The 22500-nt window shown below is 37.6% G+C and overlaps 1 protein-coding gene across 3 annotated transcripts in view; it reads right to left on the bottom strand.

The window, feature by feature from the left end:
* Positions 1–9906: 9906 nt before the first annotated feature.
* Positions 9907–22500, bottom strand: part of ANKRD44 (ankyrin repeat domain 44) — a 284470-nt gene continuing 271876 nt past the window's right edge. Inside the window, exons 23-28 of one of the 3 annotated variants that reach the window (XM_045558960.1) lie at positions 22066–22149; positions 20902–21047; positions 20343–20425; positions 18008–18090; positions 16526–16617; positions 9907–14147 (exon numbers count right to left, since the gene is read on the bottom strand). In XM_045558960.1, coding sequence (XP_045414916.1) covers positions 13900–14147; positions 16526–16617; positions 18008–18090; positions 20343–20425; positions 20902–21047; positions 22066–22149 — 736 coding nt within the window. In that variant the 3' untranslated portion in view covers positions 9907–13899. Of the gene's footprint in view, positions 15733–16525; positions 16618–18007; positions 18091–20342; positions 20426–20901; positions 21048–22065; positions 22150–22500 lie in introns of all 3 variants that reach the window. The other 2 variants (XM_045558961.1, XM_045558962.1) reach the window with 2 other exon arrangements.

Here is a 22500-nt window from a genome sequence, read left to right as displayed (position 1 = left end):
CTATCAACTTTTAAAGAACCAGAAAAACAACCACCGCCAATCTTTTATAAATGGAGGAGGAAGGAACATTTCTGAACTTATTCCACGAAACTGGTGTTACCTTCAAAACCAGAAAAAGACATCAAAAGAATAGAAAATCACAGAGCAATATCCCCTATGCATCCAGTCACAAAAGTCCCCAACAAAATATTAGCACACAGAATCCTACAACATATAAAAAAGATTATATACCATGACCAAATGGGATTTATCCCATGTATACAAGCTGATTGAACATATGAAAATTAATCAATGTAATACAGCATATTAATGGAATAAAAGACAAAGGACAAAACCACATGATCAATCATCTCGAAAGATGACAAAAAGCATTTGGCAAAATCCAACCCCCTTTCATAATAAAAATGCTCAAAAAACTAGAAATAGAAGGGAACTTCCTCAAACTGATAAAGGGCATCTATGAAAAACCCACAGAAAACATCATATTTAAGAGTGAGAGACTGGATTTTTTGCCAGTAAGATCAGAAACAAGATAAGAATATCCACTCTTGGCCAGGTGTGGTGGCTCATACCTGTAATCCTAGCACCTTGGGAGGCCAAGGCAGGAGGATCGCTTGAGGCCAGGAGTTCGAGACCACCCTGGGCAACGTAGTGAGACACTATCTCTACAAAAAATGAAAAATAATTAGCCTGGGGTGGTGGTGCATGTACGCCTGAAGCAGGAGGATCGCTTGAGCCCAGAAGTTCAAGGCTGCAGTGAACTATGATTGCGCCAGGCACTCTAACCTGGGCAATAGAGTGAGATCCTGTCTCAAAAAAAAAAAAAAGGAACATCCACTCTTAATACTTTTGTCCAATATTATACTTGAGGCTCTAGCCAGGGAAAATAGGCAAGAAAAAAATAATAAAAGCTATAAAAGTAATAATTCTATCCAGATTAGAAAAGAAGTAAAACTATATTTGCAGATGACATGATCTTATATATAGAAAATTCCAAGGAATCCACTAGAAAACTATTAGAGGTAATACACAAGTTCAGCACGGTTTCAGGATACAAAATCAATCTTAGAAAATCAATTGCATTTCTATACCTTAGCAATAAGCAATCTGACAATGAAATTAAGAAAACAATTCCCTTAACATCAAAAAGAATAACACACTTAGGAATAAGTTTTAAAAAAGAAGTGTAAGGCCTGTACACTGAAAACTACAAAACACTGTTGAAAGAAACCTAAATAACTGGAAAGACATGTCATGTTCATGGACCAGAAAACTTAAAATTGTTAAGATGGTAATACTCCCCAAATTGATCTACAGATTCTAAATGCAAGCGCTAAACCTATAAAACTTGTAAAAGGAAACACAGGAGTAAATCTTCATGACTTTGGAGGAGGCAGTGATTTTTTTTTTACATATGACACCAAAAGCACAACTTCTGTGCTTCAAATGACACTATCAAGAAAGTGAAAAAACAAACCATGGAATGAGAGAAACTATTTGCAAGTCTTACATCTGATAAAGGACTTGTACCAGGATGTATAAAGAACTCTTACAACTCAACAATTAAAAAAAGAACCTGATTTAAAAATGGGCAAAGGCACAACAAACAATGGTGATCTAGCACCTTTTCTATTATCCTGGATAGAGCTGGAACCCATTTTACTAAGTATCACAAGAATGGAAAAACAAGCACCACATGTACTCACCATCAAATTGGTATTAACAGATCAACACTTAAGTACACATATAGTAATAACATTCATCGGGTGTTGGGCAGGTGGGAGGGGAGAGGAAGGGATGGGTATATACACACCTAGTATGTGTGGTGTGCACTGTCTGGGGGATGGACATGCTTGAAGCTCTGACTCGGGTGGGGCAAAGGCAATATACGTAACCTAAACATTTGTAACCCCGTAATATGCTGAAATAAAAAAAATTTAAATAGAAAAATAAATAAGAAAGAAAAAAATAAAAATGGGCAAAGGATTTGATTATACATTTCTCCAAAGAAGATATACAAATGTCCATAGGCAAGATATATAAATGGCCAACAAGCACATAGAAAAATGCTCAACACTATTAGTCATCAGGGAAATGCAAATCAAAACCACAATGAAATACTATTTTGCATCCACTAGGATGGCCACAATAAAGATAAAGGGAATAAGTAGTGTTGGCAGGGATGTGGAGACATTGGAACTCTTACGCGTTGCCGATGGGAATGTTTGGCAGCCTCTGAGGAACAGAATGATAAATACAGGGTTACCATGTGATCCAACAATTCCACTCCCACATATATACACCAGAAAATTGAAACATATAGCCATACAAAAACCTATACACAAATGTTCATAGCAGCATTATTCATAATAGCTCAAAAGTAGAAACGACTCAAATGTCTACCAACTATTGAATGAGTAAAAAAAAATGTGGTATATGCATATAATTAAATATTATTTGACTATAACAAGAAATGAAGTACCAATACATGCTAAGACATGGATGAACCTTTAAAGCATTATGCTAGGGAGCCAGTCACAAAAGGCCACATACTGTATTATTTCGTTTACATGAAATGTCCAGAACAGGCAAATTCATAGAGACAGGAAGTAATTAGTGGTTGCTAGGGGATGGGGAGAGACAGGACAACAGAGAATGATTGTTAATGAGGACAGGATTTCTTTTTGGGTGATGAATATTTTCTGAAATTAGACAGTGGTGATGGTTACATAACTCTTAAAAAGTCACTAAAAACCAATGAATCATAGCCATTAAAAGGGTGAATTTTATGTTATGTCAATTTTATATCAATAAAGCTTTTTTTTTTTCTTCTTCAGTAGCTGCTGGTTTTGACCCCGGGGCCACAGTTTACCAACCTGCTGTTGTAGACCAATATTTACTGCCCCTAAAGAAAGACCATCCAATATATTTTTTTAAAGGCTACAAAAAAGAAAAAAAATTAACATCAAGCAGTTTATTTTCCTTCCAAAATATATATAGCATAGTAGTAAAGTTTATGAACTCTGGAACCACTTGACTAGGTTTAAATCCCAGATCTTCCACTAATTAGCTGTGTGTTCTTGGGATCCTAATAATACCCACCTTCTGGAGTTGAAGTAAGGATGAATAGTGTCCCCCATCTAGGGTTGCTGTAAAGACAAAAGCATTCAGAACCATACGCACTCGGTGAGTGTCAGCTATTTTCCCTATTCACTCCGATTAGTAAGCAGCCTGAGTAATTTAATAAAGTGATTTTTATTTGGAGTTCAGAAGTTTTGGTCACAACCAACATCTTAACAAGAATGTCCTCTGCTCTGTACCACTCAGGTCGCTCTCAGATCATGAGGCTGGCAGCAAGGAAAATGAGGATGGATTATTAATATACACCAGAAAATACATTCTTATCTCTAGGAACTATTGTTAGCACCCTGAAAGGCTTTTCTTTTTCAATATCTGAAAATACATTGTGGGAAATTAATTGGTTTTCTCAATCTCCTTTCTAGTGTCAGCTGTGACATCACAAAGCAAGCACCCAGATGGCACCAACTGAGCCTTTTATCAGCATTTGTAGCACTGATGCCAAAAGGAAATGGGCCCGGCAGCCTGATCAAAATTTGCACGCTAACGGGTAGATCCTTGGAAGTGAAGTTAAGCAGAAAATCAATAAATTGTCAAGTACCATTCTTCTAACAAAAGTTTTATGAGTTTTAAGTAATAAGAAAATAGCAAAGAGTAAAGCTCAGGCCTGAAGAGGAATATAGAATAGAACATGGCGTGGACTTAACAATGGAGAAATCATTTCTGAAAAAAGAAACTCAAAAGGGAATTTGTAAACCCAAGCTAGCTTTCTATTTTTTTAGTTAAAAAATGAGATTTTCAGGAAAAGTTAATATTTTAAAGCAAATTCAGCTTTCACTTAAAAAGCAATACCAAATTCCAATGATTTTAGTCTTTTGTCCTCTGTGGAAGGCCCACTGGGAAGTATTCAATTTTTCATTGTTGTCACTAAGACGTCTGATCCACACACTCCTTTTTGTTCTTTCTGCAGCTTTTAGCCATCTGTCATGTCTTCTAGAGAGCCTCATAAACACATTTGGGTTAAACCATATGGTCATAAAACCTGTCATTCTGTCATAGTCAAGGTCTGCTTGTTTTTTTAATAGAAATGCACTTGACCATTTTTACTTTACTTTAAAAGCTTCATCCTAATCCTGGAACCAAACTTCAGTCTGGCAATAAATCAGCTCTCGGTATGCATCTACATAAAGTAAAATATCTCAATAATAGATATTTTGAAGTGGCCACATTTTCTCATTAATTTTGCTTAAATTCTATGATAAATGCCCTTTGAGCCATTAGTCATGTTGGCCTCCTCAGTTTTTGACTTCTTCACTTCCAATTCCTTTTCCTCCAATCGTCCTCAACCCCTCACTCCCATGTGTAATAGCCTGTGTTTGTCAGCATCAAAACTGTACTGCCTCTGAAATCTTACTTGGAGCAGCCCACATCCAGCTCACCAACTCCAGGTGACAATGCAATAATTCTTCTGTCTTATCAAGACCTTCAATCCATTGACTACCACTTTTTCACTATCCATCACTTCCCTCATGTCTTGACTTTCCTCCTTACCCAGTTTAGAGTCCATGCTCTATTAATATATAACCACCTTCATTGAAAGTACCATAGTTTCATAGCCCTCCCTCCCCTTGGACTAACCTAGCAAAGCTCTATCCCTGCTTAAACTCCACCATCTATTAATACTTGCTCTCTCCCTACCCCTAAACATCTGATGAGAAAACCCACCAGAAGATTTCTTCCCTTTTGTGTAAAAGATAGACATAATAAAGGTTTATTTCATTTAAAAAAAAAAAAAAGAAAGAAAGAAAACCCACCAGACTGACTGGTATCATTTTAAATTTATGGTCATAAAACTCAAGAGTACCAAACACTACTCAGTAATCTTCCTTTGGTGCTCTAAAATGTTCTCTCCAAAATTACCCTCTCATCCCTTCTCAACCTTCCTCCTTCTTTCTCTCAGACCTCCTGGTCCCCCAGTATTAATATGCCAAAAAATCTTTTTTTCTTTTTTTGAAATGGGGTCTCGCTCTCTCACCCAGGGTGGGCTCAAGTGATCCTCCCATCTCAGCCTCCATAGTAGTTGGGACTATAGGTGCACACCACCATGCCTGGGTAATTAAAAAAAAAAAAATTGTAGAGATAGAGTCTCACTTGTTGCCCAGGCTGGTTTCAACTCCTGGCTTGAAGTGATCCTCCTACTTTGGCCCCTGAAATTCTGGGATTACAGGCATGAGCCACCATGCCTAGCCAAAATCTATTAAACAACAAATACACTCCCTGGTCTCCACATCTTCCTCCAGCTACTGTCTCATTTTTCTTCTTCCTTTCACCTCTCCCCTCCCTTTCTCTCAACCCAACATCTTTGGATTGTTGCTCCCCATTTTGATGCATCTGTTCTTGCAAAGGTCACCAGTGATCTCTATGTTGCCAAATTTAATGGTCAGCTTCTCTGCCGTATTAGTATTGTATTTGACCTTCCAGGAGCAATTGAAACAATACATACAACTGACACTCCTTCTTCTATGACATTCTTTCTTTCCCAATTTCAAGGACATCTACATCTCTTGGCTTTCCTTCTGCCTGTGGCCACTCTGTCTGGGTCTTCTCTGCTAGATCCTCCTCCTCTTCCTGACTTCTAAATGTTGGAGTGTCCACAGTCCAGGGATCTTCTCTTTACATTCACTCCCAAGACAATCTCCTCTGATCATCTGTCAATACTAAATAAAATATGCAGAGATGAATCTCCAAGCAAAAGGGTTTTCAAAGTAATATACAAAAAGTACAATTGCAATCATGACATGCACACAGAGACCAGTACAGTTCCAGTATGTCCAAAGAACCAAGGAAATGGCTGGGGTTTTATTGTGAAAGGAGAAAGGATTATGCAAGTTTTTTTTTTTTTTTTTGGAAAGAAAGTTAATTGGTGCTAGCAGAGGAGCTCTGATCTGCAGGTGGCAGCAACTGTGGATGCTAGGTAAAGGTTGTCTTAAAGTCACAGCAGCCTGTTTTGCCGGACCGCATTTGGGAGACAGTTTTTGGAAAAGGTTGTTTATAACCCAAGTGCTTTTTCCCAATGGCCTCTTGACTCCATTTTAGTTGAGTATGATAGGAATGACTCCAAATCAACTTTCACACATCTATAATTTACACGACCCCAGACTCACCTCTTCCTCAAACTCTGGACTGTTTATTGACATCAGACCATCAGCAAGTTCAGTCAACTCTACTACCTTCAAGATGTATCCAAAACGTGTCACGTTGTCTTTATTTCCATTCTTGCACCACCAATGCAAGCCACTGTGTCTACACTTGTGTACTTGTCTACACTATTGCAGTGGCAACCTAACTGGTCACTAGGGTTTCCTTCTTGACTCTCAACAGCAGCCAGATTGATCTTTTAAAAATAAAATCTTTCTGCCATTTTTCTGCTTAAATTTCTCCAGTGGCTTTTGTCACATTCAGAAAAAATTAGAAATTCCTCCCAGCTCACAAAATTTCACACATGGCCTCTGATAGCTCTTGATCCTATCTCCTACCACCCTCCCCTTTCCCTCTAGTCTCCAACCTCACTGGCCAGGTTTCTGTTCCTGGAACATAGCAAACTCTTTCCTGCCTTTGGGTGTTGGCACTGGCCGTTCCCTCTCCCTGGAATATTCTCTCCTCTGATCTTTGTATAGCTGGCAAATTCTTGTGGTTAAAATCTGAACTTAAATGTTTCTAATTCTTAGGAAACTCAACTATAAGAAATATGAGTAAAGTTCTCATATTTGCTGGGTGCTTTATCTACTAAATATAAACATAGGTAAGCTTTTTGCACTCTAAGTACTGTTTCAGCATTTTTACTTTTGAAAAATTACAAAATTCTTCAAGAATTTAAATATACAGTATTTCATTAAATTGTCACTTAAAGGTAGAAAATAGTGTCCTAGAAATTGTGTTCACCGGTGCCTAGAGAACCATGCGAGGCCATAGTACTACATTGCCAGACCTTGCTATGTGGTTGTGGATTCCATCTTTGTGAACAGGAGTTTCCCTGCCTGGAAAGTAGATACAACTACCCCTTGCTTAAGACAAGGAATATGCATGTGTGTATGTGCATCAGTGTGTTTGATAACAAAAGAATTAAATGTCTTGAATCTATGCAGCACTTTTCTCTTTTCTCTTAGAAAACTATATAACCGAGTCACATGCTCAGTATTGCCTTCTGAAATTCTTCTCCAGCTTGTAAGTTCTCTTTATAAGGGATGTACATTAGACAATTTTTATGCAATTCCTTGTGAAAATAGATAAATATGGCAGCTTTCACAAGTAATAAATTGATGATGATACATATGGTATCCCCGGCCCTCGGAACAGTAAATGCTAGTAGCAACCCTTCCTACCTCCTAGTCACTGTGCCAAGCACAAATGCCCACACAGTTTCAGTCACCCTTTGGAGTGCCTGAGAATTAATAAATGGCACAGCCATTACCTTGGTGCTTTATATTTTACAGCAAATGTAACTTCAATGTGAACTTTGCTAAAGAGACAATTCATACAGTACTTTTACCCCCAATGTTCTTCTGTTATGTTAATAGCCTTTTAGCTTAATGCTTTTATGTCATGCAAGCCAATTCTGGAACACATTAAGTGAGTTAAGTGAGGGATAGGTACCGGGATCTAAACCTATCAAATGGAATTGGAGAGAGGGATCCTTTTTGATAAGCAGTTTGGAGACAAAGTGCCACATCAATGTTCAACAATACGATTCCTGCACTGGAGGCCATTATCACCTTCTTCCTTACTTATGAGAGCACAATTAAAATTGGGGATCTCTGTTTTTCTTGAAAGGGTGAATTTAGGAAGTCAAATAAATAATTTTCTTAGCAATTACTGGGAAGAAGCATACCAGTATGATATTACACACTCAAAGGACACTGTGATAGACCAGTGTGGTTAAGTAGCTTCCAAAATGGCTCCTGGTGATTCCTCCCTCCCGGTATTCACACCTTTGGTAACCCCTTGCTCTTCAGTATAGATGGGACCAAGTAACTTGCTTCTAATGAATAGAATAAGGGAAAAATGATGGGATATCACTTCTGAAATTCAGTTACAAAAAACTAGGACTTCGTTTTGCTCTTTCTCTCTGGCTTTTCTCAGCCCGCTCACTCTCGTGAGGCAAGCTGCCATTGTGAGCTTCCCCGTGGAAAGGCCCATTTGGCAAGGAACTGAGTCCTCAGTCCAACAACCCATGAGAAGAGTCCTGCCAACAACCATGTGAGTGAGCTTACATATGGATCATTCTTTGGCCAACACCATGACACAGCCCGTGAGAGACCCTGTAGCAGAAGACCCAGCCAAACCATGGCTGATTTACAGAAACTGTGACATAGGAAACATTGTTGTTTTAAGCCACTAAGTTTGGGGATAACCTGTTACACAGCAATATAAAACTAATATACTCAGTCTGCTCTAAACAATAGGAAACACTTTAAGACTGAAAAGCACTCAGATTTATATATTTGAATAAAGAGCAAGGCAGGGCTGAATACAAAACTTTCCTGAACATCTCTGGCAGAAAAAAACCCCAAACATTATATGGCGGGATGGCATAGAAGAGAGACCATCTAGGGGTGCGAATTGTATAGTCATTTTCACTAGCTCTAAAAATCTGAGCAAGTTGTGTAACTTCCCTGGGATTCAGTTTCTTCGTTAAAAAGTTGGTGATGATGGCTGGGTGTGGTGGTTCACATCTGTAATCCCAGCACTCTGGGAGGCCGAGGCCAGAGGATTGCTTGAGGCCAGGAGTTCGAGACCAGTCTGAGCAAGAGTGAGACCCCATCTTTACTAAAAATAGAAAGAAATTAGCTGGACAACTAAAAATATATAGAAAAAATTAGCCAGGCATGGTGGCGCATACCTATAGTCCCAGCTACTTGGGAGGCTGAGGCAGAAGGATTGCTTGAGCCCAGGAGTTGGAGGTTGCTGTGAGCTAGGCTGATGGATGCCACAGCACTCTAGCCTGGGCAACAGAGTGAGACTCTGTCTCAAAAAGAAAAAAAAAAAAAAACTGAAAAAACAGCTGGTGATGGGATTGGCCTGGACTGTAAGAACTGTTAACATTCTATGATGCTGTGATTTAGGAAATGCAGACAGTTCCCAACCCCAAAATCTCTTTCTCATTTGCTGGAATCTCCATTATTAGGAATTTGTTCCTTAGTGCTTCCAGGGACTGTCCCTGAAGTTACTACTCAAGGGGAGAAATTTTGAGACAGATGGAGAAGGAAATTCTATGGATACTTTTGTAGTACAGAAAGGTAGGTTCTTGTGTTGCTGTAAAACCCCTGAAGGGTAGTGGTGACAGAGACAAAGATAACCATGGTTGATTTCACAAGGTTGAGGACCTAGTAGGCTTCCTCCTTTCTGATATATGTGAACTGTATAACTGATCATATTTCCCCTCTTACCTCAGCTGCAAGGAAGCTCAGAGTAAAACTCAAGTTCAGTCATAGCCACTAGGTTAAGTTGTACGGGTCCTGCATTTATTGGTATTCTTCTTCCCTGTCCTAATTCATCTATTTCTGGTTTACCCCATGTCTTTTGTTATAAGTCAGCTCAAATCATTCATGGAAAAAGTTGGAGTCATAAATAAATATAATAGACACAAACATACATATTTAATTTTTTCCTCTAATTGTGAAATACAAACAAATAGCAAATCTGGAGACACACTTTTATCTTAACTATTTTCAAAATTTAAAGTTAATATGGTTTGAGTGGGGACAAAGATTTAAATTAGCATAATTTGTAAAAAGCATACATTGGAAAGAGTAAAGAAAACACAAATGGCAACAATATTTGTACCGCTTTTATTTGTAAAAATAACCATCTGAATGCATTTCCATAGTATATTTCAGTTAAGTACTTCATTACATTATTAGAGCATTCAGTAGTTGCAAAAGTATTAAACTGTGCTTGAGAAGATTCAGATTGGTTCAAAGTCATTCACTGAACTAAAAGTCATTTTCCTCATTTTTACAATCATGACATTTACCAGAGTCATTCAACTCCAATTTACATAAAAAACATTATAGACAAATCCCACTGAAATCATCAAACAATATTTTATGCTGTTACAAATATGTTATGCAAAATATAACACTGGCACCAGATTTGTATCATCGTGCTTTGCAAATATATATTGCACATGCTAAAGCATAAAATATGTAGACAAAACTACCAAACAAAAGATATTTGCATTGAACTTTTAGATCACTGCATAAGAGACACATAGAATTACATTTTATATAAACACTCAGATTGTCACTATCTTAAAACGCTTTTCCCCTATAATACTGACCTATGGTTTACAGTTTTGTAAGAAGAAAGCATTTTAGCACTGCAAAATCCAACATAATTCCCATAGAAAACTTCAGCATTTTCATATTCATCTCAATGCAAGTAAAGGGGGAAATAGGAAAAAAGACACTTTATACATTCAAAGAAAGGTTGAAATGAAAACTCACTGGTATCATATTGCTCTGATAACACTCAAATGAAAAAAATACAAAACATTTCACAGAACATTTTCCGAATATACAAATATAAAAGGCACTCTAACTTCATATTACAAGACAAAAAAGGGATGAGTTCTTCAACCACCGCAACAGATAAGCACACCAAGTTGCTCAACAGTACAAAGAATAACTAGTGCAGCAAATTCATTTGATGTTCTTGTTCTAATTTAATAATAAAATAATAAATGAAGCAGTGTTTACTGCCTAAAGTACCAAAACATACTATGGTGCCCTTTTAGTAGTGATAAATAGAAATCCCCTGAGCTATTTACTGTAGAATCATAGCAGATTTTAGGCAATTTGCAGATAGTAATGTATTTACCAAAGATAGACACTGGTGAATAGCTAAGTGCAATGAAACATGATCCCTGTGGTTGTGGTTAAAATACAGTCTAATAATAACACACTTAGGTAAAAGCACTAAGCAACTAAGACACAATGAAAAAACACAACATTTTTCTGTTTTTTTCTTTCTTAGAATGCTACGTTACAAACATAATTTTATTTCTAGGAGATGTAATCAAAACACACAGAAATTATAGTTTTTAAAGTCATTGCTTAAAGAAAAAAATTTGGTCTTGGGGGGAGAGAGAAATAAAGGGGGGGGGTAGAGAGAGAGATATATTGAGTGATTCATTGTGAGCATGATTTCATTTTGTTCCTTTGTCCTCCTCCTATTGGTAAGAGAGAGTGGAGAAAAGTGCAGCTCCATGGAGAAGATAATGTCTCATGGTTGGTCGCAGCTTTGCTGAAAGGATCCTTGTACTCTCTGCTAGTCTACAGGAAACATGGTAACACCGCTTCACCATTAAAGCAGGCATTGTTATTTCCTGCTTTTAATGCCAACTGAGCAAGATTTCCATTCACTTCTAGAAAAAGACACCGCAGTATATTGTGCTTCTTCAACATTGGATCTCCCTTAAGTGTTTTGGTAAAGATAAGGTCATTATTGCTCATTAGCACTTTATCTACTTTTTAAAAATTCATCTTCTCTAAATAAACAAAAAGGACAGAGAAGGAGAGAAACACAACACCAAGAATTTTTTTAAAAAATCATGGTCATGTTGCAAATTGTCAAAGAAGTTAATAGCAGTTCTGAAGTCCTTTGAACAAGTTCTCATTTGTGAAGAATCCAACATGAGTTTTAATTAAATCCAGGATATTAAAAGAGATTAAAGTTTTTTACAGCTAGATGAAAAATATAATACAGTATCTGTATTTGATCCAGATATGACAGAACACTGTTTTAAAAATCTCTCACATACACTATGAATAAAAATTTCCAGGATGAAAATGAAACCCATTATAAAGTGTGGGAGAGTACTGTCCTAATTCAACATATTTCTTTCTTGTCTCTTCCTCAAGTGGAAAATAGCACTTGAGCTGGTGATTTTTATTTCTCCTCTTGGCACATGTGCCCACACAATGACATCATTTCCCATTAGGTTACTGGGACCATGTGAGATTTTCAGTGTATTTAGGGTAATTTCTGGATCTTTCTTTGGGCCACCTTTGTGTATATGATCCACTGTACACTTCAGTCTTCATCTCGCAAAAGAGCATACAGATTGCAATGTCTTCTAAGCTCTAGCTGGCTACAGACTGGGGTTGAGGGATGGATGTTGTACCCCTCTCTAACCAACACGGAAGAACCTGAGGGTCCACTGGAAACCTCAGCAGTGGCAATGCTGGGTCTGACCCCAGGGCGGTTGGCTAGCCCAGGGTCAAGTGTGTTTTTCCACTTTTCTGTTATTCCAAATAAGATATATAGCAATTAAACAATGGATGTTTCCTTGGTATTTGTTTCATTTCAAATAAATATAAACACATTTACATCAAAAGTATATGGACATTTTCTGTAGTTTGGCAAAAAAATAAACCGTGATCGACACATCATCAGTTACAAATGTTAAGCTGTCAACTAGAAATCTGTGTCATAAGAAATAGAAAATACAACAAAGACGGGTATGCCAAAAGATTACATTTTAACTCCATAGAAAAGCTACTTCAGTTCTCATTTGCATTTTAAAGGAAAAAAATTTAAATCTTCCATTTTAGACTGAAGCATTTTGGTCCTCATGGATAGCTGGTTGATGAACTACATACATACAAATATATATACATATGCACACACATGTGTGTATATGTGCATAATTTTTAAAGAGTCTCATTCTTCTTTTTGTATAGCTGTTCCAGGTGCGGAACGGGGTCCATTTGACCTAGAAGCTTTGGCAGAGGGAGTAGACACAGTATTCACTATGTTGATTCATCATCAAACAACTGGCAATTGGCTTTAATTTCTATATCACCCGTTTCTACTTTCTGCTTTTACTTTCTTTGTTTCCTTTTGTAGTCACACTTTCACTCACTTGGCATGACTTGACTGAGAAGCTCATTAACATTTTACTATTGATGAACAATGCTGATGATTCTGGTTTTTAGTATTTTGATTTAAGAAAGAATTAACAAGGGGCAGTTTAATGTTAAATATGCATATTGTCTCAAAGTTTTGGTGCAATATAATTTTCACCTGAAATGTTATTAGATAGATTTGAGTTCAATCACTTGGGTGAAAATTAGTTATAAGCTTGTTGTGGGGAACACTGGGTGCTATATTTGTGTTAAACGAAAAAAAGTTCAGTTTTTCATTTCATCTGGCAACTTTAACAAAGATTCTCAGAAAGAAGTTCTGGATATTTAAGTGCTTGCTATAGACAGGATATGAACAGTTGGACTCCCTTAAGAAGATTATTACAGGCATTATTTCTGAAGATGAACACCTTTACCTTTGGCTTCTAGTGAAGACGTAAACATCAAAGTGAGAAGAGGTTTGAGGCGTTTCCTATCTACCTCACCTCTTCCCTCCCCTCCCAGGGGATCTGAATGCCACATTGATATACTTCTGAGAACTCACTGCTGAGTACATGAAAAAAAAATTCTTTATAGCGAACAGTTGCCTCTTGGTTGCATTATCCCCAAAGAAAAGGAATTAAATACAATTTTTATTCCTTACTTAAAATGAGAGGTAGACTTTCACAGAAGTACCTTAGATCTAAAGAAAACATGACCAAAACAAAATCGGGGCCCATCTGTGTGAACGTTTCACCCAACAGCCTCTCTGCCCTCCCTTGGTTTAATTCCTTCTCTAGTGGCTTCTGGGAGCCTGAGCCCCAAATAATACTTGAACACAACATAAATCTGGAATTCAAGCTTCTTTCCCTTCCTCCAACACAGGTGATCAAGGAAAAGCTTCTACAGTCCAAAGTCAAAATGTTTCCGAATCAGAATCATTTTCATTGTACCCATCCTCCGAGCCTACGTTGTTACTGCACAGGCTAACCATGCTACCCAGATTGGAGAGGGTTGTCCTGCTCAAATTGTCTTTTTTAAAGCAAACGAAGTTGACAGCCGTCATTGTACCGGAAGGAGAAAAAGGCATCATGGTAGCCAAAATGAGGGCCAGGCAGTCAGCCACGTCTTTGTTAGGAGCGCAAGCCAGGGCCGGGGTATGACCTGGGCGTAAATGCAGACAAGGCAGTGGTTAGTCCGGGCGTCCAGAGGCGGCGCGAGCATTCCACACTACATCTGGCGGGATCTCAGCAGCCGAGATGCATGTCGAGTTAGAAATCATGCGGGGGGGAAACGGAGAGTCACTCTCCACAAATCATGCTCGGGGTGAGGCTAGAGGGGAGAGGGAGGGGGAGACGTTCTATGGAGGGCTTTTCGGCTTTGTTTTTTCCAGCTCACATGACTACAGCAAGCACCATATCATCCAAAGTTAGGCAGAATTCCAGCCTTCATCTAGTGAACAGAAACACAGGGGGGCGGGTGTGGGACACAATACCACAAAAAACAGCAACAGGACAACCGGGAAGACGTTTCCACTTGAGAGCACACGCACACCATGAGCCTCAGGCCTGGGCCTGAGTAGGACTCTCATTCTGAGAACAATGACTTTGCATTGTTAGCTAATTGTGTGTCAGATTGGAAAGGATATTGGAAATTACATGACCATAAAAGTGAGTAATGTAGTTATGTCACTTTATATATACGCTATATACAGCATATGCCGATGAACTGGTTTTAGAAAAATGGAATCATTTGAATAGAGCAGATACAGGAAGGCATCGGTTGTTTGTGGTTAAAAATTTACTATCATTTAAGAGAAATTTAACAGAACATTAAGAAATAGCCAGCCCACCAACCAAATCTGAAACGGAAATGTAACAGACGTAAGAAAATGACTATGCTTGCCATGATTAGAGTCGTGTCATTCTCTACCGTTTAGACTTGATGTGTCTAGTCCAGATGAGAAAACTGCCTCAACACATAAAACAGCTGTGTCTTGGGGGGGTCAATTAATAATTCTTTGACTTAATTGTTGCCTGTGTCCAGCCTTTTTTCCACTGGCCTGAAAGAGTTGGCCAGAGTTCCTACTACCCAACGAGTAGAACCCTCACTCGGTCACTCAGAGGAATTGGCTCAGCGAAACTTAACATCTTGTTGTTTTGTTTATCATCACTTGACCTGCTTTCCCTGCCCTACCCTTTAAGAGATTCTTCTTCTTTCTGGTATAAAAACAAACAAGAATGGACAGGTATTTTAGCATTCTATTCCACAAAGGTCAGTGAGGAGTAAAGGAATTCCAATTGTAGCACCGCACAAAATCGCCCCCACATGTCCCTAGGCCTACGGGATGCAGCTAAGCTCCGAGATAGGCTGCAGTTCCACTGACCCGGGCTTCTTGGGCCTGAGGTTGCTATAGCAAACCGCAGATGCAGCAGATTTACACCAGAGAAAGGCAAAACTAATTTATTCTGTTCTCTTTGGTTATTTTGGAGAAAAATTGTGGGCCTCTGCATGCGAACCCTAAGGTATATCATGGAGATAAGAGGGTGAGGAAAGGTGAGGTGGGAAAATCAAAGAGATGGGGTAAGAGAGAACTATCTGCACTTCCTAGATGAGTCAGGTTGGGGACAGAGCAGGGTACATGCTAGGATAAATGGGGCTGCAAAACCAACACTAATAAAAGTTAGCTAATGATGTCAGTATGGCTGCTTACTTCTGAGAAATAGGCATGAGCTGCTAATTCCAATACCTGTAATAAGCAGTTAATTGAGTTATATTAATACATTATAATGCTTTAATTAAATGCCACAATTAATGCCACATTTAAAAAATTACTTAATTCATAAATATCCAGAAGTTCCTTTTTTGCTCCTCAAGGTTAACAGGCATTCTGCTTAAAATGGCAGTTTAGTACAATTCTAGCATTCATTAGCTTTCAAAATTTCTTAGGAAGCAGAGTAGAAAGCTTCTGTTAAGAATTAGTTCATTTAGAAAAGAAACATTATATAGATCAGGAGAAGCTTTCAAGTGTAGACATTAGTTAAGAAATTTTATTCTTATTCTCCAAATTTCCATATGGGGAATATGAGTTCTGATCTGTACTTTAAAAAGAAAAAAAGGTTTGATCTCAGAATGAACTGAAATACGATCAAAGACTTAGGTTTTTACTTGAGCCCTTGAGCATGCACTAATGACATGTGTAATCCCTAACTCTTCAGCATACGCAGTTAGAATTTTGAATGCCAAGTTGAAAGTTTTTTGGTGTGTCTAAGATAGTTTAACCACCATGCTGAGGAGTTAGAGACCAGCTGCTGACGTTACATGCAAAATGGACAGCACTGGTGTGCTACAGGTAGACTATGTGATTTACAAAAAGACAGACAGGATGAATTATCATCGTTTGATTTCTCACACACATAGAACTTCCAAGGAGGAGAGAATTCTCACAGCCTTTTTTAACTAGCTCCTATCTTTCTCATTTTCCTCTGGCTTAATCAGCATATGGAAGGTACCTGCAGTGGCTGTTTACTTTTACCACTTACCATTTTCATCTACAGCAAGGACACAGGCCCCTTTGGCCAGCAACTCCTCAACTACCACCTTCAAGCCATTGCGTGCAGCGACATGGAGGGGTCTAAAAAACACAAGACCAAGCATCAGTTGTGGTACGTATTTGTGTGCGAATGTAGCATTTTGGTTAGCCCATGTCACTAAAGGGAAGAAGTTTTTAAGAATCTACAAATAGTATGTGGATATTTGTACTGTTTAAAAACGGTATTTGTTGACCAGATCTTTTCCAGGTGCTAACGATCCTACTGTTCTTACACATTTGGCCCAGGTTTCTCTGCAGATGTTACAAATATTCTGCATCTCAAACAATCTCAATGACAGTACATAGGAAGACAGTGGAAGAACTCAAGATCTTGGGTGTTTTGTAGAAGGTTCTTTACCACTTGATTTCTACTACAGCATTTGAATCACTGTTCCACACAGTTAGCTCATCAGTAAGACTGGCTTTAATATCATCCCCATTTACAGAATCTCAAAACTCTTTATTGCTAAATGCACACAGATGTTTTACTGAATTTATAATACCTTAAAGAATAATGTTAAACTCAATATATTGTGCTATATAATGCATAAGAATCTTAAATTAGGTCAGGCGTGGTGGCTCATGCCTGTAATCCTAGCACTCTGGGAGGCTGAGGCGGAAGGATTGCTTGAACTCAGGAGTTCAAGACCAGCCTGAGCAAGAGTGAGATCCCATCTCTACAAAAAAATAGAAAAATTAGCCAGGTGTCTTGGTGCATGCCTGTAGCTACAGCTACTTGGGGAGGTTGAGGCAGGAAGATCACTTGAGTACAGGAGTTTGAGGTTGCAGGGAGCTACAATGACGCCACTGCACTCTAGTTAGGGCAACAGAGTGAGACTCTGTCTCAAAAGAAAAAAAGAATCTTAAATGAAAAAAAAAAAAGCTTAATATTCCTTTGCCTTTAAAACAAATGCATAAGTAATTTCCTAAAATGGAAAATGAAGCAGCTTTTAGATCTTTCACACTGAGGATTACACTGAATGATATTAAAATATAATTAAGACAAATAGCTTAGAAACTCTTCAAATGTATTCTGGGAACCTGATTTATAAAACTGTCATTTTCCAGTCAGAATACATAATGCTAATGCATAATACAAATAGTTTACCCAAATATGTCAGTCTGTAAGCCCTTAAGATTTTTCTAACAGCCCACTAAATTTATAATGTTACTCCAGGAACATCAGCAAAGAAAAACACAGATTTCACAAAATTCTATGAAGACATATCAAAATAATGATTCTAACTAAAACTGTCTAGCTTGATCAGCATTTGTAGGTAAGTGACTGTCAACTTTATGCAGAGGAAGCCAGGTCTGTATCTGTCACCACTGTGTTCCCCAGAGCTTGCCTGGCACTTAGCAGGCTCTAAATATTTATTTAACAAATGACTATGACTGGGGGTCTGAGTCAAACTTTGGTAGTTACACTTACGTCTGCAGTGCATTATTTTTTGCATTAATAAGGCTCTCATCTTGTATCTTGTCAAGTATTAACAAGGCACATTTTTCATGACCCTAATAAAGAAAAAGAATAAGAAACATGGGACAGAGACACAGAAAAGTTTCTGAAAAATTACTTCATTATCCTTTAAATTGAAAATGAATTTCCTCTGCCTAAAAACGTTCTATAAGACTATTTCCTGAGTAATTTTTTTCTTCTAGAAAGCAAATTGGTCCAAGATACTCTGAGATTCTGAATAAGGTCTATTAGGACTTAGTTAACATAAGTCTGATCTAAAATATTAATATTTCTAAGATAAATTTTAGAATTAATGTCCAGAGAGCTAAAGCAGATGCTAGTTTAGCTAGGTCAGCTGGTAAATAGGGAGTATCCTTTAAGTTCTTCAACATTACTTTTTAAACTACATAAAAAGTCCCACCTCCTATCTCAAGCCTTCAATTACCACTTCAGTGAAGCATTTATCCTTAGAATTCCCATTACACCTATTATCTGTGCCACTCATCATCATTTATTATTGCCTTATATTGTGAAGAGGCCCTATTTCAGAAAAGCTAATTCTTTTCTTCCTCAACCAGGGAAGATAGTTCTCTGTATCTTATGACAATAGATGGTTGATCATTTTTGAAAATCAATTGCTAAGTCAGAGATCCTTTCATGATTTCAAGCCTGGTGCACTCTTAAGGGGTCATGGCTTCCTAAGCCCTAGCTAAGCAACATGTGGCCCATAGACCAGCAGCAGCAGTATTTCCTTGACTCTCAGCCCCCACCCCAGACTTAATAAATCAGAATCTGTAATTTCACAAAATCCCCAGGTGATTCATTCGCACAATAAAGTTTAAAAAGCATTGCCCTTATGTTCACTAAAATACTACACCTCAAAATAAACTGCATAAAACTGAGCACTTTTGTGTTTTCCATGGGCTTCCCAGAGCATGAAGTGAGAAAATGCAAGCAATGAAAGGAATGGCTGAGACTTCTGACACCACTGGGTATAGGTAACACCTTCAATATTTTAACTATGTTGAAATAAATCACCATCACTTGGTACCAACTGGACCCTTAAATATAATTTTAGAAATATGCATGGAGGTTTCATTCTGATGCACTGCTGGTGGAGTGTAAGCTGTTGTCACCTTATTAGAGGGCAATTTGGTGTTAAAAATGTTTGTATCCCTAGACTCAATAATTTTGCATTTAGGAATTTATCTTAAAAGAATGAGTAAGGATTCCTAAAAAAGATTTCTCTACAATAAGCCTTATTTGTACAGGTTGGACATCCCAAATTTGAAACTTTGAAATCCAAATGCTTCAAAATACACAACTTTTTGGGCATCAACATGGCACTCAAAGGAAATGCTCATTGGAGCATTTTGGATTTGGGATTTTTAGATTTAGGATGCTCAATAGGTATAATGCAAATATCCCAAAATCTGAAATCCAAAACACTTCTGGTCCCAGGCATTTCATGTACTGAACCTCCAGTAAAATATATTTGAAAATAAGCTATATGTCTAATAATAGGAGATAGGTTGAATAAAGGATGGCACATCCCTAAGGTGGAATACCATATCTCTTCCAAAACACCATAAAACATGATGTCTAAAAGAAAGATATTCATAATATATGATTTAGTAATAAAACCAAGTTATAAAACAGTTTGGACCCACTTTTGTAAAATCATATATATGTATGTATATATAAATTATATTTAAAAACAAATTTATCTTTTATGGAAGCAGGAATCTTAAGCAACATGTGAACACAATGCTGTTTGAAGAAACAAACAAACATATTCTTTGATTTGAACTGTGCTCCAGAGAAAAAGGAGGAAGGGCAGAAATACACATAGATACATTCATTTGCTGCACAGTAGAGTATTGTTTGGCTGTGTTATTACGTCTTCAAATGGAACAAAATGAAAACAAGTGGAGCTGCTTATATTTTAGAAGCCATATAACTAGGGTCCTTCCCTTCTAGGTGGTACCAAAATGTGGTACCACAACCAGGGCGACAGACAGACACAGTGGCAGCATCAAGGCAGACTGTGGCAAGAATGCAAGTGGCAAATGCCATGAAAAGCATGTCCTTATCATTCATGTTGATGAGGCATATTCTCACCAACCCGGTGGCTCTACCCTTTCCTTCTCTCCCCTTTGATTCCACTTACAGTTGACAACATCCTGAAAAAATGTACCTCTTAACTAAGAGCCACGCTACACGGCTCTGAGATAGACAGAATTTCAGTGGCATTACTACTATTATTATTACAACACTAAGTAACAATATTTTAAATTCATTTACATACTTTACTACTAGCCAGATGTAAGGGTGTATTCAAGTCCTTATCCTTTACAGTCAGATCAGCCTGGGCACTATTCACCAAAATATCTACAGAAAAAGCCAAAAAGAGGGTTACTTAGACTAGATGCTAATTACATGCATATTGAAGAAGTTACTACAAAAACTATAACATTTAAATTAGCATAGCTCACATAATCATATTTAATGTTTTCAAAGGAAAGAAGCAATTTATTGCCATATTTGTTCTATCCAAATCTAAGGCTGACAGCCATTAATTTTAATTGCTTTTACAGTTCGCTATTTCCAGTTAAAATGATTCTGTTGTTATATTTGGTTTCTAAACCCTTGGGAAATTTCACTGCAGAAAGGTTAGCTCTCTTTCACAAAGTCCACCAGTTATTAAGTAACAGGGAACTGCAGATGACTGAGCAGGAAGTGGCTTAAGTAACACCGTTAGTGGCCCTTGTTTACACGCATACCAAGAGAGCATCTGATTTCCTGATGTTGCATTATTTTGGTTTTTGGATAGGTGTAAATGTGAAGTGCACAAAACAAGTACACACCCACAGCGCCTGCCTGCCCGTTCTCAGCAGCCATCATCAGTGCTGTTTTCCCTGAATTGTCTGCTGCGTTCACTTGAGCGTTGTGTCTCAAAAGAAGCTGCAAGCACTCCACGTGATCAGCAAACGCTGCCGCATGGAGGGGTGTCCTAAAGATTTAAAACAAATATGATTTTAGTTTCCTTTAAACTTACCATCTCTTTAGTAATTGCCCAATAAACATGTACATGATGTTGTCTTAAGAATGTACATCTTCTCAGTTTATAGAGATAATGATTAAGCCCCCTGGAAAGGCCATTTCAGGTGGACAGTGAAGTGTCAACTATGTGAATGGCAGCCCCTAGATTTGGGGGTGTATGTGGTGGCCCTGATAATGAAATTAGCATCTTTACTGACCCTTTAATCTTAAGTTCCAGTGACTTCACTTTCATCTTTGAGATAGATATCTTTAAAATTAAGCCTTAAATTGGTAGGTAATTGTTCTGATTAAATAAAAATTTTAAAAGCCCACATCCTCTAAATGTGGATAGTTGATTTCTTTCAGAGGATAACTTGCCATTGTTTATCAAAATTAAAAACTATCAACCCTTTAACCAAGTAATTCCACTTTTAGGACTTTATCTTTCACCTACATTTGGTCGGTCAGGTGTACAGACACATATGAAAATGTTCACTGCACCACTCTCTGAAACAGTAAAATATTGGAAACAACCTAAATGTTCTTCAATAGAGGCAGGCTGAGTAAATTATAGTATATCCAGCTTTAAGAAGAATATGGTAAATCTGTATGTTTTGGTATGGAAAGATCTCCAAGATATACTAAAAGGAGAACACTGTTATAGAACACTCTCATTTGCACAAAAAGAATGTGTGTGTATATATATACACACATATGTTTGTAGATACATACAGAAAATATTTAGGAGAATACAAAAATTTGGAAATAACATTGTCCAGTAGCTTTCTCTGTGGAAGAGGTTAGGGATTCTGGGCTCAAAGGGAAAGTTCTTTTAACTATATACCCTCTATAATATTTAATTTTTTAAAAACATGTTTATATATTACTCTTTCAATTAAAAAAAAAATAGGTGTTTGGCTACTCTGCAGCCACAAAGCAGAGACTAAGATTCATCAAGATAAAAGGCATGCCACCTTAGGATCACTTACCTGCCTTTGTCATCTCTGCAACTGACGATACTGGAATCTATGGCCCCAAGTAGCAATGATGCACAATTCTCATGATCATTTATTCTAAAACAAAAATGGATTTTAATGTAAAAATCTCGCTTAAAAAAATTATATCCTCTTCTACCCCATCTTCCTATGCACTGTGTATTTAACAATCTGGTGATGCATTTTAAAAAATCTGATGCAAATACTTGTGGTATAGGTTTCAATGGCATACACTCTACAACCCCTATACAACCAGGTAGGAGTTTATTGCACACCACTGTACAAAGCACCACATTTGGTGTTTTGGAGATACCAAAATGGAATAGACATGATTACTTCAGATTTCAAATTACTGACTCTTTGTCACTTACATTTTCTTTATTGATCTATTTTATGCCTCCAGTATCCTTCCAATCAAATCACCCAGCT

Source organism: Lemur catta, chromosome 8, assembly GCF_020740605.2.
Source record: "Lemur catta isolate mLemCat1 chromosome 8, mLemCat1.pri, whole genome shotgun sequence".
Classification (NCBI taxonomy): Eukaryota; Metazoa; Chordata; class Mammalia; order Primates; family Lemuridae; genus Lemur; species Lemur catta.
This window is presented reverse-complemented; position numbering and strand designations above follow the sequence as displayed.